Here is a 12,389-nt window from a genome sequence, read left to right as displayed (position 1 = left end):
GGCTGTGATGTTGCTTTCTATTTTTCTAGTTTTCATCCAAATTTCTATACATACAGTGTATGTTCATCAATACGCTTATTTCCATTTTGAAATAATATCCATTAGCTAAAGTTTGTAGTTTCCATGACAACTGTAATGTATGTTAAGTTATTCTAATAGTATTTGGTACAAGTTTAACAAAGCAAGAAAATGATGATTTCTGATGATAAAATCTGCACATTATAAAATGTAAATATTAGGAAAAGAATTGTGAAAACTATTAATTCCTTCAATTACTCCATTCTCTTTGTTAGCATTATAAGTCATTGTTTTTCAAACCTTTCACTGATGGTTCTATTTGAGGAATGGCGATTGCGTAGCTCAGTGGAGTCTGTCCTTTGCTTTGGAGCTTGGTTGAGTATGTGGTTGAGTATGTATTTTGCCAAATAATATCTTGGTTCTTTTTTCCATGCTTTAGGTATGTGTTCTTTTTGGACCCATGCAACCTGGACTTGATAAACAGGAAGATCAAGTCTATAGCACTGTGTGTAGCAGCATGTCCAAGACAAGAGTTGAAAACCTTGAGTGATGTTCAGAAGTTTGCAGAGATCAATGGTGAGATTTTAGCCTGTACAAATTGATCGCCTGGTCCCCTGTGCTCACGGTTAAACGCTATGTTTGCATTTCAGGATATACTTGTCTTCAAACTAAGTATGTTATAAGAAAACCTTAAAGAGAAAAATTAAAGTTGAAGTAATTTTAGATTTCCTAGTTTAAAATACGAGCACCAACTCAGGAATTATTAAACTGTAGAATTGCTGGGTACAGTGGTGTGTGACTATAATCCCAGCTACCCAGGAGGCTGAGGCAGAAGCATTGCTTAGCCTGAGTGCACCCACTTAGATAGCATAGCAAGATCTCATGTCTTAGAACACAAAGCAGAAATAGATTATTTCACACCTTGGTTGAAAAGAAAGGAAAACAGTAGAATTTCCCCAGGGTGGGTAAGTCCCAAAGAACTTCTGAGTAGATCCTTCTGATGTGTATTTTTTTTTTTTTTAACTAAATGCTTTAGGTGCTTTCAGTGAAACCTCGTGGGTATTTTTGGTTTTATTGTTTTGAGGTAGGATCTTTTCTGAGCTGGTTGCACAAACTGACAATGGTCTTCTTGCCTTTAGCCTCTAGAGCTGAGCGCGTGCTGGAATTACAGGTGAAATCTAAGCTTGCCAGTGACCGGGTGTGCTGTAGAATAACTTAGAATTATTAGTATACTCTATGTAAAGTTCAGTTTCCTGTTTCTTTCCATTTTTGTTTAAATCCCATGACCTGTCTTCCCTCTTTTCCTCCTCCATCAGTCTATGTTTACTATGCAGTTAACAGTATAATCTATGCATATATAATAAAGCCAATAGCGAAAGTTAAGGAAACAAATGTAAAGAGTTAAAATCACATTTCTGCCGTCAGTTCTTTTTCGGTGTGCTGGTGTACATATAATTTTATGTTCTGCTCTTAAATTTAATGTTGCATCATGACCTTTTCTCAGCATACTTTTGAGGTTAAAAGACTGGGATTAGCAGCAAATACCAGGAGAGCCAGTTCACTGCAATCTCTCTGCTCTTTGGAAATTCTTATTTCCAGGCGCTGTCCTCAATTCTACACGGTTTGCTGCAGTTCCCTTTAGAGTATTTTTAAAATTACCCTTTGTAGCACACTGCATGCTAATGGCCCCTCTGGTCCATGTTTTGAACTTCCCAGCGGTTCCTGTTTGTGTTTTGTGTGAAGGACTTCTTATGCCTTCCTGGTGCTAGGTCCTTTGAACAACTTGTTGACTCAAATGTTTACCCTGTGTAAAATGTAGCTGACTAAAACAGGCCTGGAGCCATAACATGCCTCTCCCAGCCTGGCTTTATAGCTCCTCCCAGATGGGATGCTGGTCTTTTGAAGGGAAGAAGATGGGTGATGTCCCTGACCTACCACCTCATGCCTTTAATATAGAGAGCAGAAAAGGCATGGACTGCTGAGGATCTGGATTCCCATTCAGATTCTGTCACTGGCTTCATAAGAAGAGATAGAAGAGCTTTCTGAGCCCAGGTGTCTGCATCCAAACACATGTGAGGGTGTATGACAAGTAGGCACTGAAGAGCTAAGCTTCTGTGCCCATGTGTGACCCCATCTTTGCCTTGCTAACCCCTGTGCCACAGTTGTCAGCCCTGTAACTTATTATATCATGTCTTGGGTATGTGGTATGGTTCCTTAGACATGTGTACTGGGGAGGCAGTGTAGTTCGCTGGATAAAAGTGCAGGCTCTCAGGTAAATTATTTGGATTCAACTGTTGATTCTTCAGCTTAGTATCCTTGAGACTCTGAACAAGTTGTTTGGCCTCTCCAAGCCTCAGCCCCATGACTGTCATGTAGGGCAGTGTCTGTACCTACCCCATTAGAATTTTTGTGACAAATCAATACAAGAAAAATATTTAAAACTTCATCTGGTAAAAATGTTGTTGACAGTTGGTGTTAGCTGCCACCCATTCCATCATCCTGCAATCAGTGGAACGTCAGTCTCTCCACATCCCGTCTCCCTGTCAGTTCCTTAGACACAGCTGCTATAAACGGTTATTGTCAGTCCTCAGAGTTTTCATTCAGCAGTAATCCGTTGCTCAAAACTCATCAGTGGTAAAAGATTAAGTCTGTATGTTTTATATGACACTCAGAGCTATGGTCTAATCTTAAACTGTCTTCCAAAGTGTCAGACACACTGGGTGTGAGTTTTGGTGCCTTGAACCTGAGGTGTCTCCAGGAGTACCAAGTGAAGGCTAATTCCTTGCCCTCTGTGTGACCTGCTCTTGTGATTTCTTGAAGAGAGGTAGCCCATGTCTTGCTCTGGCATGCTTTTGTTTCTAGGCCAGTGTCCTTATAAGTAAATGTGATACTGAGTGGTTTATTCATATCTACCTTAAGAAGACACTTCCAGTGGAGTTGGTAGCTTTGCAGTCCAGAAGTGTTAATAAGTAAATATTTTAGCAAACAGCAAGCACCCTCAGGCTTTGGAGCCACTTGATATAAAGAATAATAAAGAAGCTGGGCAGGTTGGTTTATGCCTATATTCCCAACCCTTGAGAGGAAAGGACGTGAGGATGGTGAATTCCAAGCCAGGGGTGCTACATGGTGAGCTCCTGATTCATAATACACAACAACAACAATAGTGAGAACATCCACACAGTAGAGGATGGGGACAACAGTAACTTTAGTTGGCAAGTATAAAAACTTTAGTAAAATTCCAAGAGAGGAAACTTTGGATATAGATATCTATACCTGCTTTAATAGCAGTCCCTGAATTGGAATTCCTGAATTTCTGTTCTTCAGATTGGTAACACAAAACTGGAGCCAATGAGCTGTCATTCATTGTTACCATCATCACCGAGGTAGTTCTCTCTCCTGTCTTGTGTGGGTACCCCCTCTTTGGTCTATTATAACTTATATTCTTGTCGGTGTCTGTGCCTCTGTACATAGTTGACTCTGTTAGGAAGTAAAGGCCCTTTGAGCTCACATACACAGACCTCAGCTTTACTTTCAGAGAGGAGCGTTCTGTAAGAGATGATGTACTTATACCTATAAGTGAAATTTTTTTCAGATCTCTAAGAAAGAATAATTAAAGCCCATGTAATAGCTTAGTTAAAACTCTTAAGACAAAATGTAGGCAAAGGCCTTGGGATTGGATTTCACAATACTTTCTTGAATAGATCCACATTGCACCAGAAGCATAAGACACAAAAGAAGAAAGTAGAACTGTATTGTTTGTTTTACACAACCAGGCCTGGTGATGTGTGTCTGTAATCTCAGCACTTAGGGTGCTGAGGAAGGACGATGGGCATTGTCTAGCATGGGCTACATGGCAAAACTTTGCCAAAAAAAAAGAGAACAGAATCAACAAATCTCAGACTTTTATGCAAGAACGGACAAAGATCAACGGAGTTGAAAGGTGAGAAGATATTTGCAAGTCTTCTATCTGGTCAGTGGTTCCTCTCCAGGCCACACCAAAACCATCTCAGCACTCAGGTTTCAGTCAGCACAATTCCATAGCCCAGAAATCCTGTATGTCTTATCTGGCACTCAGTTTTATAGTCTAGTCTTGGACTGCCTTTTAATATGTCCTCTCAAATATACTAGATGTGGGCATTTGTGCCTTTAAGATCCACCATTAAAAAGAAGATCACAGCCTTGATGGGGTTACAGAAAAATCAGTTGTTGGCCCTGCTGATGGGGTTGCAATATAGTATGGCTGCTGTAGAAACACAGGATTCCCTTAAATCAGCAAGTGTCCCTACGACAAATCTACTTGAAAGAATTGAAAACAGGATCAGAAGAAATAATTACATGGTTTCTGTATGTTATTCACCAGTCAGGAGGCAGAAATAATTGGAATGCCCATGGACAGGTTAATAGATGAAGAAAAATCTTAAGCTGAGCATGGTATCAAGTGGCTCAAAAAAAAAAGAAAGAAAAAGGAGATGTGTTAATATGCATATGATGAAACTATTTAGCTTGAAGAAAGAAGTAAAACCAGTCACAGGCTACCGTTGTTCATGGCTGGACTGAGGATGTCATGCTAAGACAAATAAGCCTTCCACAGAAGAACGAACACTGTAGGAAAATCTACACATCTGAAATCCCTAGTGTAGGGAAGTCCATCAAGACGAGAAGTAGACTGGTCGATGGTAAGGCCTGTAATGGGGATAAAATGGGGAGTTACTGTTTAGTGCACTAAGAGTTGCAATGTTTTAAGACGGAAGTTGTAGGAGTGGATTGTGGTGCTGGTTGTAAACACTGTGGTTACATTGAACATCACTGGCTGTGTAGCCAGACTATTCTAATTTCCATGTTTAGGTGTATTTTATCGCAATTTTAAAAAATATTCCTGAAAGAGGATCATGTGTGAGCTACTTCTAGGATGTTAATTCTAAGCCTTATTTAAAATCCAGGGTTGTATGTTCCTTACCAGGATGAAAATAGAAATTCTTTTCAAAGAATTTCAAGTTTATGTGACATTTGAAGGTACTTTGTAGCACTTAAAATCACTCATTCACATGAACTTTTATTATTTTTAGAAAATATTTAAAATTTTTCTAAGAGGAAGATCTTTGATCCTGTAGTGGTGGTTATAAGAAACACAATCATTAGGTAAAGTATTCTCTCAAATCTTCGTTTCTTCTAGGCAAGAAGAGGGGTTGTTTATTAGGATATGTGTGGGAAACATTTGTTAACTATGCCTGACTAAGGTGGAGAGGTTAGAAGACATGTCTGGAAATAGATTGGTTGTGTGGAGGTACTGCTGTATTGTGAAGATCTTTAAAAGCTGGCAGAAACATCTAGATACCTGTAAAGTATACTCTCTGATATGATATTGGGTAATAAATGTGTAAATGTAAATTTCTTATGGTTCATAAATCGTATGTGACATGACTCTCACAAATATATAATGCTAGCTAAAGAAAAAAATAATTTAAAAATGGCCTTAAAAAATGGCAGTTACCAAAACCAGTAAGGTCTCCATGTTAAACTTTTGTGTTTGTTATGTCCTGGCAGTCCTGTGTGAATTTCCTGGGGACAGGAACATGCTGTGTTTATCTCTGAATACCCAGGCCCCAATGCATGCGCCCACACTGTAGATACCCTCGATGTTTTCCCAAAGAGCATGATGCAGATTTCCCTACCTGTCTCTATTGCCACTTAATAACGCCTCATCCTCAACATCCTTCATCCTCAGTTCCACACCCATGCATGTTGCCACCAGCAGGTAAACTGTTTAGCTCCAGTCTAACCAAAAGTGCTGTGAAATCTTTTTTTTTTTTTTTTAAATTCACCTCTAAATAATTCATTTCATTCATTTATTGCTCTTCTGCCTCCTCTCCAGGTGATTATCTGTTCCTTTTCTTCTCTTAATCCCTCTTGTTCCTTCTCCTTGCCAACCTTGTGCTCTACAGAGAAAACGATCTGTCTGGTGAGAGCTCCCCTCTGAGCTCTTATTTCAGCAGGGTGTGTGAATGCTGTCCTGTCCCCGCTCTTCTTCTAGTTTCTGATGAATGGGTTTCTTGCTGTCCTTATTAGGATTTTTGAAAGCACAAATACCATGTATGTCATAGCAGGAATGAATTGCCCTCCTTCTGGTGCTAACTTGGGTTTTCTTTGAGGTTTTTGGCTGAACCCAAGCAAAGCGTGACAAGTGACAAAGGTGGCAGTCAGTGCATGCTATGGAATTTTCCCCTCCCTCTTCACCAGGCTAGCCTGCCATCTCTAGCCTCACTGTTCAGTCCGAGCAGCTGGGTCTTAGTGAGTGATTAAAACCATGGGCTTTGCTTCAGCGTACCATTTACCGATCCTTATTCAGCGCTCTGTGCTGTGCCTGATGAACCTATGTGCCTTTACATCACTTTCCAGCTGAGTTCTAACGAGCAGTTTAGACATGAGCATCTTTTCTGTAAGTGACAGCTGGACCATGCATCCTCAATGGTTGGGAATATTTCACGTGCAACATTTATTATCATTCTCATTACTGTGCGTACACACACACACACACACACACACACACACACACACACACACACAGAGAGAGAGAGAGAGAGAGAGAGAGTCTTGTCTAACATAATAACGAATGATGGCTTGATTCTTTAGAAGAGTAAAGGAAGTTTACATTTGATAATAAAATTTAGACTAATTCCTTCATACCAAGTATGCACCAGAGGTACACATGCTAGTCCCCCATTGAAGAAGCTTGCAGTCCGTCAGGATCAGACTTCTTATTTTCACAAGACCTAAAAGTCTTGGGTGTGGATAGTAAAACTTCCCTCAGCAGCTGGGAGGTGGTGGTGCATGTCTCGTTTCCTTGTTTACGTCTCATTTATAGTATATAAAGAAGAAGTACAATTTAAAAGTGCTTCTTTGATGTACAGTACAGTTCAGAGAGCTCCGAGGATGTAATAATGACCTGCTGTTTGGATCATAGACACATTTTGAGTACAGCAGTGTTGAGTGGTGTTTTCAGAATGAATATTGTTTGCTATTAAAACTTTAACAAATTATATGGCATTTAGATAAAATTTACTGCTCTTGAATACTAATAGGCCTTTGATTGTCATTGGCTGTTAAGTTTACAGTCAATATTATATCAGTATGCTTTCTCTTCATTTAGTAACAGCATAATTTAAAGCATACAGTTAGCATAGACTTTACATAGTGATACAGAAGGCTGGACTTGATAATGTGTCTAAGTGACCATAGTGATCTATTCCAGCAAATGATTTAATTGCTTTCAAGTCAGAGACCAGGATGCTTGGTTCTTTAGAAAGTAAAGAAAGTTTACAGTTGATAATAAAATTTAAATTTAATTCCTTCATACCAAGTATGCACCAGAGGTACACGTGCTAGTCCCACAGTGAAGAAGCTTGCAGTCCGTCAGGATCAGACTTCTTGTCCTCACAAGACCTAAAAGTCTTGGGTGTGGATAGTAAAACTTCCCTCAGCAGCTGGGAGGTGGTGGCGCATGTCTTTGATCCCAGTGCTGGGGAGGCAGAGGCAGGTGGATCTCTGTGAGTTTGAGGCCAGCCTGGTCTACAGAGAGAGTTTTAGGGTAGACAAGACTACACAGAGAAACCCCTGTCTCAAAAAACAAACAAACAAACGAATAAACAAAAGTGGTGTTATATTTAGGAGGTTGGAGAGATAGCTCAGTGGTTAAGAGCACTGGCAGTTCTTCCAGAAGACCCAGGTTCAACTCCCAACATCCACATGGCAGCTCACAACTATCTGTAACTCCTGTTCCAGAGATCCAACACCCTCATGCAGACATACATGCAGGCAAAACACCATTGTACATAAAATAAAAATAAGTAAATGAAGAAAACATTCACTTGGCAAGTATTTACTGACAAGGTAGTACCACCTGGCAAATTTCTATGCTTCTTGGGAATTATAAATATGTCCACACATTCTAGGACTTACCAGAGCTTGAAACTGGAAAAAGTGATTTTTATTTTACCAGATTATAAATGCAGATTAATATTTCCCAAATTAGAAAAATGCAAGTTAAATTCATTAGATGTTACAAGGCAATAGAATGTGATTTTTGTAATGAAAACATACCCACATTTGAGATTTTTTTCATTCAATACAAACTTCTGAATCATATTTTGAGGGGGTCTCTTTTTCATATTTTAATGCTTATAAAGATTGCTGTTATGGTAAATGAAATACAGTTTAAGGCAAAAATATCAGCTCCCATAATATTACCTCTACGCTATGTCTTTTATTTCCAGTAATTCAGGTTTTGGTTGGTTGCACTATAATGGTGCTGTCTGACAAAGGCTGGCAGTGTTTGGACACATTCTGGTTGTTGCTTCAACAGTGTCTTAGGGGGAAGCTACTGGAATCCAGTGGGAAGAAGCTAAGGGTACTGGTAAACGCCCGCATCACATAGGACAGTACTTCATAACCAACAATACCTGCTATACCATGTCATGATACCAAGACCAAGAAACTAGTTTTATAGCATGTGGTAGTGAAAAATATATGAACTTTGTAATCTGATGGACTAAGAACATGCACTACGATCAGTTTCACCTATTCATAGAAAACCAGTCATAATTTGTAAAAAGCTCATATTTTGAACATAGAGATGATAGACTGAAAATATTACCAAATAAGATGCTCTGTTCTGTAATGAAGCTAAGTGGGTGGGTCAGAGAAGACTTCACAGAAGGTGCTGTTGAAGTTCTGCTCAAGGCTTTCAGGACCTTATTCACATCCTAGTCTGCACAGGACAGGTTGAGCAGGAGGGCGGATGCATTTAACAGCAAGGATTGAAAGTTAATGTGGAAGGGTAGCTGATGGACCCTGATAGAATATCTCTCTGGTTATGATCATGACGAATAACACAAGAATAGATGGTGTAAGAACATAGAATTGTATTTATAAACAGCTCACCAATTCTCTTTTTCTCTCTCTCCCTCCCCTCCCTCTTCTCTTTCTCTCATCTGTAACTTCTAGAGTGTAGTAATAGATAGTCCTCGTATGGTTGTATTACCAAAATTGAACCAAAGAATAAATAATTGAACACTTTAAGACATTTGAAATATTGTAGAAGTTAAACATTCTGGGGGTGAGAGCAAGTGTTTACGTGATGAATGTTTGTATACTCAAGTTAGGCATCTCAGATTGCTCATCGTGATAGCTTTGGAATAATAACTGGTTGAGTTGCAGGGATTGCCTGTGGTGTGCTTTACATTAGCTATTGTTTTTAGTTTTTGACTTTTCATTCTTCAAGGGTGGGTGTTTTATTTGTTTAACCTGCTTCTGCATTTTAAAAGCCCTGTATGTCTAACTCCTTGGGTGTAAACCTCTTGTGGTTGGCATTGTTTATAATACTGCCATAAAGAAAGCAAGTATCAGGTGCCGCTTTTAAAATGACCACTGAAAACGCATTCATGAATAACGTGAAAGGTTTGCCTTGCAAGGTGTTTTTCCATGGCTTGATTGAGCCTCCTCCAGCCATCAACTCTGAGCAGGCAGCAGCGGAAAGTTCCTTACAATTGATTGTTGCCACTAACGTATTACGAAGGTCTTTTTCCTTTCAGTAAGTTAAATACGGAATCTACTCAGAACTGGCCTAAGTCCCAGAAGACCATTGGAGATAAAGCTATTATCCTTTCACTGTGCATTATTCTGGGAAAGTATTTATAAAATTGAGCCTTGTTGCACCTGTTGTGACCTCCTTCTCTGAAGGAGGGAAGGCTCAGAGGGGGTGGAGACTGTGTTCATTGAATTCAGATGAAGCAGTGTGTTTAACAGCAGGGACACAACACTAAGTACTTTAGTTAGCGCCTTTCATTTTTGCACATTGATTCCACATCTTGGTCTTGAAAAACATGCTGACAGTTTAGCTCAAGAAGGCCGCAGTCACGTTGGGTGCTCTGCGCTTATTGGCAGAGTTGCTTTTTTTTTTTCTTTTAAATGAATATTTCTCAATAGGACTTGCTATTTTTAGGAGTACTCTAAAATATTTGGTTGGTGCCAGGTTTCTTCCAAGGTTGCTATGAATACAGCTTGGTGGCATTAGGACATGATAGACAATACTTTCCAGGGAGTTACATACTTAATATTCAGTTTTCACTCTTCTCCCCTCCCCCTTAAGTATTCAGGATCAAACCTAGAGCTACAGTTTGCCACCCAACATAGCCTTAGCACATATGCTTAAACTTTTAAACAATTTTTTATCAACATGAAAAAGAATAGCTAAAAAATATTTTTAAAACGTAATCCCCTACTAAGTCTACCAACAATAAAAAATCCTGGGGAGATTAGTGCTGTATGACTAACGTTTCTTTAACAACAGTTTTGCGTTATCTTTGCATAAAATGTGTATTATTTATGTTGTGGTTAATATACTGTTGCAGTCATCATATTTAAATGCTTACCAGATAGTTTGCTGGTTTCAGACATTGCTTCTGATTTTTTGTTTTTTAGAAATTTCCTAAAACTAGTTGATTGTTCAAACAAGATAAAAGTTAAATAAAACTTACTCCCAGTTTTGTCTCAAGCACCCAGGATATGTTTATTTTTTATTTTCCTTTCCATTTCTCTGAGATATGATCAAGTGCCTTTCCTGTAATTAACTTAGTGTTGAAGTCAGCCATGCTGACCTCATAGTATATTCTGAGCCTGTTTCATAGTGGCACAGTGTAAGAGCTCGGTATCGTTCACTGTATCAATGAAAGTGTTTTTGTTATATTAATAATGGAGTATTTTGCTAACTTAAAAATCTGGTAGGGATTTCAGTTAGTTGAGTGGTTTGTGTGTACAATGTGGTCGGTACTCTGCAAAACCAAAGCAACACCAGCCTGCTGCTTAAACACAGCATCTGTTGTTGGAGTGCATGAGCCTTCCTGTATGGAAGGGACTGTATCAGAAAATTTGCAGCTCAGTAAAATAGTACATACTAAATTCAGTGGACTGTGTCATTCTGACTTTTCAGTGTTATTTAGATAAGTATTAGTCATATAATCAGAAAACCCTTTCATAGTCTGTCAAAAGTTGAATTTGAGCTATTATAAGCTGTCTGGAAATTGGAGATCACTTACCAGTTTATGATTTATAGTTGAGAATGGTTCCTGTCTTTTAAATGAGAAAAATGTGGTATCCCACCTTCATGCAGTGCTGTGTGCAGTATATTCAGTTTTCAGTAATGGAAAGTACATGAATCCGAGGCAGTTATACAGTGGTGTGCAAGGTTTGTAGTGATTCTCAGGTGCCTGATGAATCCTAGGCCTTCTACCAGCTGCCTGTGTTCTTAGCTTGTCTATCGCCTAGGTTGTGAGCATCCTAATGCCCATTTTATAAGTTTGCAGTAAGTGATGTCTATATCTCTGTCGCCTGGCAGAGAATCTGACATGACAGTCAATAAAAGTTTTAGTAATTTAAATTTGTGCCTAAAATACATTAAATTTTTAGTCATTTCAAAGAAAACTGTTTTAAATGATTCATAGTGTACATTAAGTATGGCTTTTACAGAATCTGTAACTACTAAAAATGTGTGTTAGTATTACAAAGTTAAGAAGAAACCACTGGAGACTTTGTTCAGACTCTTCTGCCAGCTAACCTGTGCCCTTCTTCCAACAGGCTCAGCACTATGTAGCTACAACATAAAGCCTTCTGAATACACTCTGACTTCAAAATCCTCTGGCTTTTGCCCCAAACTACCAGTACCAGCCAGGTAAATTTTATTGTAAAGTTGTTAACTTGTAGTCTTTGTTTTCATAGGTAAACTTAACACGTTGTTGTTCTGAGAACATTGTCATTTGATGATGCCTGTTGCTGGGGCATCCTTGATAGCCATATTTTAGAAGTATGACTAAACATAATAGCTTTTCGATTTTGTTTTTTAAATCTTTATAAAAATTTACTCACAGACAACTTGTTCTCACATTTCTCTCAGGACGCTGGTGTTTTTATTTAAAACTCTGAATCATTGTCCAATCTGTACAAAGTTAGATCCAGTTCCCACTATCACCATATAAAGTTAGATCTAATTTCCACCATCTCCATAGATGCCTTAAAATTGATCATAGTAACACCAACTGAAATTAATTTTTTACTTACTTTGTATTTTAAAATATGTGAATTACCCATATGTTGTCCAGGTTATATCCTTCAGGTGTATTCTCTGTATTAGGCTATTTGCCAGGGTTAATCCAAAATCTTATTTAGCAAACATTTATTATTAAATACTGTATATGTCATAGACCAAAGATCAAGAAATAATTCTTTGGCAGCAGTTCCCAGTATTTAGAAGTAAAGCAAACATTAACATGATACATATTTTTTTTTTAAAGATACAGACACCGAAGCATTATAGAGTATAT

At 38.5% G+C, this 12,389-nt stretch overlaps 1 protein-coding gene across 5 annotated transcripts in view; it reads left to right on the top strand.

The window, feature by feature from the left end:
- Slc44a1 (solute carrier family 44 member 1) overlaps nt 1–12,389 on the top strand; it is a 181,304-nt gene that overhangs the window by 80,239 nt on the left and 88,676 nt on the right. For all 5 annotated transcript variants that reach the window (XM_034501795.2, XM_076934964.1, XM_076934963.1 and 2 more), the window contains exons 4-5: nt 458–594; nt 11,647–11,740. In XM_034501795.2, coding sequence (XP_034357686.1) covers nt 458–594; nt 11,647–11,740 — 231 coding nt within the window. The remainder of the gene's footprint in view (nt 1–457; nt 595–11,646; nt 11,741–12,389) is intronic.

Source organism: Arvicanthis niloticus, chromosome 5, assembly GCF_011762505.2.
Source record: "Arvicanthis niloticus isolate mArvNil1 chromosome 5, mArvNil1.pat.X, whole genome shotgun sequence".
NCBI classification, from domain to species: Eukaryota; Metazoa; Chordata; class Mammalia; order Rodentia; family Muridae; genus Arvicanthis; species Arvicanthis niloticus.
The sequence above is the reverse complement of the archived record's forward strand: the minus strand, read 5'-3'. Positions and strand labels throughout refer to the sequence as shown.